Below are 10,805 nucleotides of genomic sequence, written 5' to 3'. Positions count from 1 at the left end.
CCCCCCCCCCCGGAATTGTCACCCTAGTCAGCCTAGACAAAGAATAATAACACACATACTAAATGTAACACACTCACTCTCTCTCACACACTTAAACCAGATTCACTCACCAGCCTGTCCTTGGAGAGAGGTTCCTGATCCTGTAGCGTCCATTCCCTCCAGCATTCCCTATACCCCGACGGATCCAGGAAGTAGAGAATAGAACTTCCTGTGCCTCACTGCCCCTATCATATCCATGGGGATCCTGCTGGATCTACTATAATTCCCATGATTCTCATCCAGCCATAGTCTTATGATGAACTTCCTAATCTGAAGCCTAATGGGGCGATTAGGAAAGATATCAGACCTATTCAGTAAAATGACTTAGGAAATGTTATGATGTCATTGCTATGAGAGATGTCTTTTATTGTAAAAGCAATTTAAGCAAAAAAAAAAGTTTTTGAAATAGATTTTACTGTTGGCAAAAGAGAAACTAGGGATGGACCTCTGAAAATGGGGGTTTCGGCCTAAAAATGGGGGATTTCTAGAATGCCCGTGCTGGTGAAGGGCGTTGAAATCATTTGTGGAAGTAAGAATCTGATGGTAAGAAGAATGTTCTTGGAACACCGAGTACAGTGTGAGTACAGTGTGAGTACAGTGTGAGTACAGTGTGAGTACAGTGTGAGTACAGTCTGACCCCAGGGTGGCTCCTGTCCCACTCGTTTGGCAGGTCTGGGTCTTCTGTCTCTATGGCCCAGGGGGCTATTCAAGAACTATTACTACGTGGATGTATTTTAACCTCTTCTTCTCCAGAGGCATCTGTTTGTTAAAACTATTTTTTTATCACGGTGCGAGACAGGGAAGTTTATTTCATAAAAATAATATATTCAGATTCATGGCTTCTTTGAGCTGACGCCTGGGACCTTCTCCTGCAGGAATGGCTGAGGTATAATGTATAATTAAACCAGCAAGCCAGCCCTGTATAATGTATAGATAAATCAGCGATCCGGCCCCCTGTATAATGTATAGATAAATCAGTGACCGGCCTTGTATAATGTATAGATAAATCAGGGATCCGGGCCCCTGTATAATGTATAGATAAATCAGTGAGCCGGCCCCCTGTATAATGTATAGATAAATCAGTGACCGGCCCCTGTATAATGTATAGATAAATCAGCGATCCGGCCCCCTGTATAATGTATAGATAAATCAGTGACCGGCCCCTGTATAATGTAAAGATAAATCAGTGACCGGCCCCTGTATAATGTATAGATAAATCAGTGACCGGCCTTGTATAATGTATAGATAAATCAGTGACCGGCCCCTGTATAATGTATAGATAAATCAGTGACCGGCCCCCTGTATAATGTATAGATAAATCAGGGATCTGGGCCCCTGTATAATGTATAGATAAATCAGTGACCGGCCCCTGTATAATGTATAGATAAATCAGGGATCCGGGCCCCTGTATAATGTATAGATAAATCAGTGATCCTCTTCTGTAAAATTGAATAGAATGTAAAACTCCGGCACTGAAATCCATCTTGAGACTCCTGGACTCCCCCTGAATTGTTTGAGATTCTGTTTTATGTTTTATTAGATCTAAGTTTCAGCACCGAAGTGCACATCTTCCTAACTTCGCTCCACAAATCACCCCAGCTGGTCTTCTGTGTCTTCTAAGAAAATCGTAGGTGACCTGAAGAAATCCTGAAAGTTGTGGGGAATTGGGGGTCAACGAGAAGGTCCTGGACACAGTTTTTATTAAACAGAATAGAAAGGGGAGATTTTTTTCAGTAGTTAGTATGGCCTCCATTGGAGGACATTCATGGAAGACACATCACACCCTACCATCTCCCCATGCCCTGGCCAAACCTGCAGCACTTAAGGGTCCTAAACCTTGAGGACCATGGATGATTCATCGTGAACGCCTTCAAAATGTCCTTCAAAAATGTATCACAGTTATCTACAATATCACAATGTGATGTTCCATTCCTGCATGGTTAAAAATCAAAAACATATGTCACACAAGCGTGCATTTCCACTGTTCATCACATTTCTCCACCTTTTCCAGGTCCTCCAGAGACCCCCCTACTCCATGGAATTAGCCGGTGTGCAGATTCCGTTACTAACCACCAATTACAGTTTATTTCACAAGGCCTGGTGGGACGCAGACCCTATAATCAGGGGAGAACCCATCTGTAATTACCGAGCGTCTCATTATAACCGAACGCAGTTATTCATCCCCTGTCTTGGGTCTTCACGAGACTCAGAGGAATCCATAGGAGGAAAACGAAACGATTAATTGCAAGGTTACACCGTCCGCCGAGTGTCGGGGTCCCGTCTGCTCCCCAGCTGGGCCTGAGATAAAATTTCATATTTAACCACATGCATGTGTTCTTACATGTGCACACGCATGCAGCCGCCAACAGGACAGAGAAGATAAAAAAAACCTCATTCCACTTTATATATTTGTGCAAATTAAAGAAAAGTTCATTCTTAAGTTCTAACGTCTCAGAGATGAAATCCTTCCACAGGTAACACTCGAGAGACGCAACATTAAGGAAACTCGCGTTCATCTGGGTTCATGGAAGTCATCGTAGAATCGCTGACCGCTGGTGCCTTCCAACACTGAGGGTATAGCCAGGTAAGTACTACTTTATATACCGTACTAAGATATATATACTATCTGTTATCTATCTATTATCTATCCATCTGTTATCTATCTATCTATCTATTTGTTCATCTATTATATATCTATTACCCATCTATCTATCCATCTATATATCCATCCATCTATCTATCTATATATCCATCCATCTATCTATCTATATATCCATCCATCTATCTATCTATCTATCTATCTATGGACAGTATCTCACAAAAGTCAGTACACCCCTCACATTGTTGTAAATATTTTATTATATCTTGTCATGTGATAACACTGAAGAAATGACTCTCTGTTACAATGTAACGCAGCGAGTGTAGAGCCTGTATAACTTTACTGTCCCCTCAAATATAACTCAACACACGGCCATTAATGTCTAAACCTTGGCAACAAAAGTGAGTACACCCCTAAGTGGAAATGTCCAAATTGGGCCCAATTCGCCATTTCCCCTCCCATGGTCTCAGGTGTGAATGGGGAGCAGGTATATTAAATTTGGTGTCATCGCTCTCATGCTCTCTCATACTGGTCACTGGAAGTTCAACATGGCGCCTCATGGCAAAGAACTCTCTGAGGATCTGAAAAAAAGAATTGTTGCTCTACATAAAGATGGCCGAGGCTATAAGAAGATCACCAAGACCCTGAAACTGAGCTGCAGCACGGTGGGCAAGACCATCCAGCGGTCATATCCAGAGGTTGTCTTTGGGAAATAGACGAATGCGTGCTACCAGCATTGTTGCCGTGGTTGAAAGGGTTGGGGAGTCAGCCTGTCAGTGCTCAGACCATACGCTGCACACTGCATCAAATCTGCATCAAATCTGCATGGCTGTCGTCCCAGAAGGAAGCATCTTCTAAAGATGATGCACAAGAAAGCCCACAAATAGTTTGCTAAACACAAGCAGACTAAGGACGCGGATTACTGGAACCACGTCTTGTGAGGAGTGAAAAGACCAGTGTGTCTTGCCTACAGTCAAGCATGGTGGCGGGAATGTCATGGTCTGGACCGGCATGAGAGCACTGGGGAGCTACAGTTAATTGAGGGAACCATGAATGCCAACATGTACTGTGACATACTGAAGCAGAGCAAGAACCCCTCCCTTCGGGGACCGGCCGGGCCGCAGGACAGTATTCCAACATGATAACGACCTCAAACACACCACCAAGACGACCACTGCCTTGCTAAAGACGCTGAGGGTAACGGTGATGGATTGGCCAAGCATGTCTCCAGACCTAAACCCTATTGAGCATCTGTGGGGCATCCTCAAATGGAAGGTGGGGAGCGCAAGGCCTCTGACATCCACCAGCTCTGTGATGTCGTCATGGAGGAGTGGAAGAGGACTCCGGTGGCAACCTGTGAAGCTCTGGTGAACTCCATGCCCAAGAGGCAGTGCTGGAAAATAATGGTGGCCACACAAAATATTGACACTTTGGGCAAAATTTGGACATTTTGAGGGGACAGTAAAGTTACTCTGTTATACAGGCCGTACACTCACTACTTTACATTGTAGTAGAGATCATTTCTTCAGTGTTATCACATGAAAAGATATAATAAAATATTTACAACAATGTGAGGGGTGTACTGACTTTTGTGAGATACTGTCTCTCCTTTCAGGCTTATCTCCATCTATTTTTTTATTGTAAATGTTTCTCCTACTCTCTCTCACACAATTTTAACCAGGCCCAGAATGGCAATAGAAGGACTCGCCTGGCACTTTAAGGCCAGCAGCATCCTGATTGCATAAGGGCGCCCAATGGCTGTATATCCGTGGCATTTGCTTGGCGTCCCAGGTGGCCAGTCCGGCCCGCACCTTTACAATGTTTGTTATCTGTAGAAGATGCCATCAGCTTCATCATAAGAGCACAGAAGCAGAAATTGTATGTTTTGGCCTCAAATATGTGAACTCTATCATGGAGAATTGAATAAAAGTAATAGCCATTTTGTTGATGTTTATATTATTGTGCTGTTGCTGGGGTAACAAGCAAGAAATTTAGTCTCCAAACCAGAATTATTAACCCCGTGACCAGGCAACTTATTCTTTATTCCACAGAGGATGCTCTGTATAAGAAAGTGTTTATAGTTAAGCCTTTTTTATTCCATTCCTCTTCCAGTTCTTGGTCACACAATTTGCCCCGTTCTGTAAGACTATGCGCTGGTCTGTGATCTAGGACAGCTGGTCTCTATGAGAAGGATACTGCAGGTCCTGGTGCTGCTCTCCTGTCTGGGTGACGGACATCCAGTCCCAGGCTGCAGCCTCCAGGGATGGGAGAGTGAGTCCTTCACCCAACCTGGAGATTTGTTGATTGGAGGAGTCTTTGTGGTACACTCTGGATTTGTGAACCCGGAGCTGACGTTTCAGGAGCGCCCACGGCTTCTTTCGTGTGAGGGGTAAGTTGTGTTAATTATAAATTGGGGTTTTTTTAAAAAAAAAATTAACAAGGTTAAAATAGTTGTTGATCACTGGTGTTTGTGGGTAAGAAAAGTCAATCAACACTGATTGAGGCCAATGTCAGTCCCAGGGATCAGAAGATTTTATTTTTATGTAGTAAGCTCAATCCCTCTTCTATCTTACGCAGGCCAGGTGTCAGTATGACCTGCCACCACACTGCCGGTCAGTTGCACCCTACAGCCTGCCCCATGACATTTAGGGTAACTTGCCCCTAAACACAGGAGAGGACATAGTGGCAGCTGCCCTCACCACCGGTCTAAAGACAGATACCGCGAATGACTAGATGTGGTAGTGCCGGCCCTGCTTTTAGCATAGATAACTGGTAACCAACACATAAAGCTGCCAGTACAACCCGATAAAAAAAGTTGTTGTATGTCTCAGACATGTTGAGTGATATCTGGAAAGTTTATTTATTAATCAGCCCACAAACTCTTGGTGAAACTCGTTTCAGGTTCCATGTACGGTATTATAGGGACGTTCTTGGTCTGATGTTCGCGATAGATGAAATTAACAAGTCTCCGGACCTGCTGCCCAATATCACCCTGGGGTTCAGTCTTTTTGACTCGTGTATGTCTGAGCTCCGAGCCATCTGGGGGGCCCTGTCCATGGTGTCAGGGACTAGAAGCCCCGTCCCTCGATACAACTGCCACAGCCCTTCTCTTATGGTCGGTATTGTTGGGGAATTGGTATCCGCCTTATCGCTTCCAATCGCCCGAATTCTCAGCGTTCTCCATTTTCCACAGGTACTGCATTCTCCATTTTCACACAGAGGATTAATAACAATAAATAATAATTAATCCTCCTTTCACTGTCCCCTGGTGTTATTATAATATTATTATGCTATAATTCAATAACAACACCGACATAAATGTAATATACATATGTATTAACCAAACAAACTTGCCCGATATAAGAGATGAACCACCCAAAAAAGACCCCCAAAAAAGCCACCCTCATTCACACAAACCTATAAATATATTTTTATCTTCCACTTGTATATCAATTCTTCCATTTCCCATCCCATATAATAAAATCCCTTTCATATCGCATAATAACATAACTACGTTATCATACGTTTTGGCTGGAGACCCAGGCAACATTAAGACGATCTGCTCGGTTTCCCAGCGATTTTCTAAGCGAGTTTGAAGAAGTAAATGCTCATATTGAAATGTTTTCTTTTAGATAAGCCATGGAGCCACGCTGTCGGCTTTGAGCAACAAGAAGGTTTTTCCATCGTTCCTTCGCACTGTCCCCAGTAATATGTTTCAAAACATTGCCCTTACTCAACTCATCAGCCGCTTTGGTTGGATGTGGTTAGGGATGTTGGTTGTCGATAACGACGTCGGGGAGCAAGGAGGTCAAGTCATCCGAGCAGGGATAGAGAAAAGCGGGAGCTGTGTGGCATTTCTCGAGAAGATTCATTTGAGCTACTCCATGAGACAGATCCAGAGAGTGGTGGACGTCATCGAAGCAAGTTCTGTGAAGGTCATTGTCCTCCACAGCCCTGAAGTTCATGTTAAAGCTCTGCTGGACGCCTTATACGACAGAGAGGTGACTGGGAAGGTATTCATTTCTTCTGCTTCTTTTGGGATAACTCCTGGTTTATTCTCCAAAAAGGCTTGGAGTGTCTTGAACGGGACCATTGGGTTGATTCCTAAGACAGGAAAAATGCCAGGATTTGAAGAGTTCCTCTACAGGTTACATCCATTCGATTCCTCCAAATACCCTTTCATGGGGCTTTTCTGGGAGAAAGCTTTCAGCTGCCAATGGCCAACCGAGGGTAAAACGCAAGGATCGCCTATTCAAGTTACAGCGCAGGAGCTGTGTACAGGGAATGAAACACTTGGTGAAATGATGTCATCATTATTTGAGATCAATGACCTCAGCTACACATACCATGCCTACCTAGCTGTATATGCATATGCCCACTCAATGCATGCCCTACTCGAGTGTCAAACAGTGAGAGGACTCTTACAGAACAGGACGTGCGGGACGGTGAATTCAATACAACCATGGCAGGTAAAAAAAAATCTTTAGAAATAAATATCTGATAACGTAAAATATGAAAATGTTGTCTATTTCTATGTTAGAAAATGTAAGAATCCAAGGTACCCATTTACTCTATTTAGTTTGGGTCTAAAAAATGTGTTTTTGGCAAAAAGTAAGATGAAAATAATCAGCCCTAAAATATTTCTTCATTAATTTATTCACAAAGATCCTTCAGTACCTCAAGAAAACTCCTTTCCGAGCCAAGACGGGCGAAGTCTTTACATTTAATGCAGACGGGGACATCCCCGCATCGTACGACATTATGAACATTCAGATTCTGGACGATCATTTTAACCTGGTAAACGTCGGGAGATTCGACCCGGAAGCCAGGCAGGAGGACAAAATCACCATAAATCAAAGTGCGATCCTCTGGGGTGATCGGTTCTCACACGTGAGTCGTTACAGTGACAAACACAGGATTCTGATAAAAAATCATTCAGATCCATTTTGTTGGAAAACTAAAATTATTTTCCACTCTTCCATCTTTTCTTTTCTACTCTACTATCGTCTTTTTTCCCCTCCCTATTCCCCTTTCTTTCCCTCACCTTCTTTCAACCTTTAATTTTTCTCTCTCTCTCCTTTTTCTTTATCTCTCTCACTGACTTTCTTTCCATCTCCTTGTTACCTCTTAATTATTTCTCTTTCTTTTTTCACTTCCTCTTTCTTCTCTCTTTATTTTTTCATTTTCTCTCTCTTTCCTTTCTTTCCTCTCTTCTCTCCTATCTTTCTCTTTTCACCTGTTCCTTCTTTCCTCTCCCTCACTCTTTCTTCTCTTACTTTTTGCTCTTTCTTGACTCTCTTTCTTTGAACCTCTCTTTCCTCTTGACAGTATCACTCTTTTTTTCCCTCCATTCTCCCCCTTCGTTTTTTGGACACTTGGGATTTGTAATGCTGGTCGGGATGGGGATCGTGGTGAAATGTGTGCACTCTGATAGGACGTTACTTTAAGTTCCACCCAGAGTGATCAACATCTCCCTCAGGGGATAAGTCTCATACACGCCGTATATTAGGCACACGTCATCTTCTGAAGAGTTACTGCTGAAACAAAACCAAATTATTCCGACAAACTGGGATGTTTCAAAGAGAGGTCAACCATTTAAATTTCAATCAAACATAGAGATAAATGCTGACATGGAGGAATGGCTCAGTGAACTACTCTCATTCGCTACTCTCTCCGCAGTACTTGGTGCACCTCTGGTCACTGTGCTCTCTGCTACTCCAAAAGACAGCAGCTTTTCCACATATTTTATTCACATACGTCTATTTTGACCTAACGGGAACGCTTCTCCCTGCAGGTTCCGCTCTCTGCGTGCAGTAACAGCTGCCAGCCCGGGTACCGGAGGTCTGCTCGGCGGGGGGAACCTATCTGCTGCTTCGATTGCGTGCCATGCTCCACAGGTGAGATGGCCAACCAGTCAGGTACGTCCAGCCGCAATTCAACTCAATTCCACAGAAATGTAAATCAAAAGATACATTCCACAGGATTCAGCGTCTGAGATGAGTACTGAGTCATTGGTACCGGTTTGAAGGCAGGGGTGCCAGGAGGCGTAGGTCTCTGGACATAGTTGTCCGACTATGGCTTAAAGTAACAGATCGATTTATTTCAACCAAACATCCAGCGCAAATAACGGGTGTTGTCGAAGAACACTTTTGGATGTTGAAAAGAAAGAGAATAAGAAAAAGGGAATTATTTCAGGTTATGTGTGAATGCAGTAATTTACCAAAAAAATGTTGCAGCCCCCCCCCCCGCAAGACCTACAGTGGGGCCCTCAAGCTCCTTCTAAAACACAATTACATACTAACACACACACTATAACATACTCACACACAATAACATGCTAACATAATACACTTACACACACATTGTTACATACTAACGCTCACAGTAACATACTCACACACACTCAGTAACAAACAGTACTTACACACACGTACTCACACACAGACAGTAACATACTTACACATACCCATACACACTAGCATACTTACACACATAGTTATATAATTAGACTCACATACTCACGCACATTCAGATCTTTGCACACGTGCAGTAACACACTGTAACATCTACACACATACACACACAGTAACATCTCACAGACAGACACACACAAAGCAACATACTTACACACACGCACAGTAACATACTTAGACACGCACTCACACATCCTTCTACTTTTGCCCATTGGACAGTATCTTCTCTGCTCACTCAAGGTCCTTCCTTGCATGCAGTCTGAGTACTGAAAACTGTTGTCCCAGCGTTTAGACTCAGTCAGTGTGCTAGGACTAAGGAAGTGAAGCCCAGAGGTCCTACAGTATGCCCGGACCAGGATGCAGGAGAGGCTTGGCAATGCTGGAGCAACGTGGAGGCCTCCATTGGGCCAGCGTTTGAAATGTGGGAATATAGTCCAAATACTCATGCTAACCCTGAAATCCTGTCTCCTTTTCTTTCAGATTCATCCGAGTGCTATAAATGCCCTGACAATCAGTGGCCTAATGAGATGAGAGACAGCTGTGTACCAAAGGTAATAGAATTCCTCTCATACCAGGAGCCATTAGGCATTATATTGGTGACCATGGTGACCATCTTCTCATGCCTGACCTTCTGTATATTGTTTATCTTTATTAAACACCGGGAAACTCCAGTAATTAAAGCCACCAATAGGGAGCTGAGCTATGTCCTCCTGGTGTCTCTCATGTTCTGCTTCCTCTGTTGCCTACTGTTCATTGGTCGTCCATCCACTTTTTCATGTCTCCTGCGCCAAATCTGCTTCAGTATTGTGTTCTCCATCAGCATCTCCTCCGTTCTGGCTAAGACTATCATGGTGATACTTGCATTTAAAGCCACCAACCCAAACAGCCCCTTGAGGAAATGGTTAGGACCAAAGATACCCCGTAATGTGGTAGGACTTTGCTCTGTGATGCAGACTGGAATCTGCTCAGCTTGGCTTCTCGTGTCTCCTCCGTTTCCGAGGATGAACACAGAGTCTGTAAGCCATAAAATGATATTTGAATGTGATGAAGGACATAACCTCTTCTTTTACATGGCAATGGGGTTCATGGGCCTCCTAGCAATGGTCAGCTTCGTGGTCGCCTTCCTGGCGCGAAACCTGCCTGGTAACTTCAACGAGGCCAAGCTCATCACATTCAGCATGTTGGTCTTCAGCAGCGTCTGGGTGTCATTCATTCCTGCCTATCTGAGCACCAGGGGCAAATACACAGTGGCCGTGCAGATATTCGCCATCCTGGCATCCAGCGCAGGACTTCTGAGCTGTATCTTCATCCCCAAATGCTACATTTTACTGGCGAGACCAGAGAGGAATAACAGAGAAAAGTTCACGAGCAACAGAACGTCAAGACATATTGGACAATAGAGATCTTCCAATCTAGAAAGACATCTTGGCTACAGGCTCTACTGAGTCCAGTGACTTAATGCAGCTTTTAATCCCGACTCTCAATCTTTCTAAACAGTGGAAAATCGGACTATTTGCATGTTCCCTTGGTGAACTTAATATACATGCACCTTGTGTGTTTTTCCTTTCTATTAGACTTAAAGAAGTGGACTCTGCCTCTTGTGTTCTGTTGTATTGATTATATTGATGTAAATCGAATTGTACTTAGAAGGTCGTCATAATGTGTTTACTAACATATTACATATTCTTAACCAC

The 10,805-nt window shown here is 43.6% G+C and overlaps 1 protein-coding gene across 1 annotated transcript; it reads left to right on the top strand.

Annotated features, from left to right (window-relative positions):
- The first annotated feature begins 4,802 nt into the window (after positions 1-4,802).
- LOC128484647 (extracellular calcium-sensing receptor-like) lies at positions 4,803-10,552 on the top strand. Its single transcript, XM_053461118.1, has 6 exons — positions 4,803-5,027; positions 5,540-5,831; positions 6,271-7,107; positions 7,304-7,528; positions 8,433-8,556; positions 9,592-10,552. Exons 1-6 carry the CDS (start codon positions 4,822-4,824, stop codon positions 10,509-10,511), a joined length of 2,604 nt encoding a protein of 867 aa, XP_053317093.1. The 5' UTR covers positions 4,803-4,821; the 3' UTR covers positions 10,512-10,552.
- The last annotated feature ends 253 nt before the right edge of the window (positions 10,553-10,805 follow it).

The sequence above is a fragment of the Spea bombifrons genome, chromosome 3, assembly GCF_027358695.1.
Source record: "Spea bombifrons isolate aSpeBom1 chromosome 3, aSpeBom1.2.pri, whole genome shotgun sequence".
NCBI classification, from domain to species: Eukaryota; Metazoa; Chordata; class Amphibia; order Anura; family Pelobatidae; genus Spea; species Spea bombifrons.
The sequence above is the reverse complement of the archived record's forward strand: the minus strand, read 5'-3'. Positions and strand labels throughout refer to the sequence as shown.

Bases quoted from the DNA above. Each gene is read 5' to 3' on its own strand.
- LOC128484647 (XM_053461118.1), top strand. From the start codon at position 4,822: ATGAGAAGGATACTGCAGGTCCTGGTGCTGCTCTCCTGTCTGGGTGAC. The intron at 5,028-5,539 runs GTAAGTTGTGTT...AACTCGTTTCAG, and splicing joins CGGCTTCTTTCGTGTGAGGG to GTTCCATGTACGGTATTATA. The intron at 7,108-7,303 runs GTAAAAAAAAAT...TTATTCACAAAG, and splicing joins ATTCAATACAACCATGGCAG to ATCCTTCAGTACCTCAAGAA.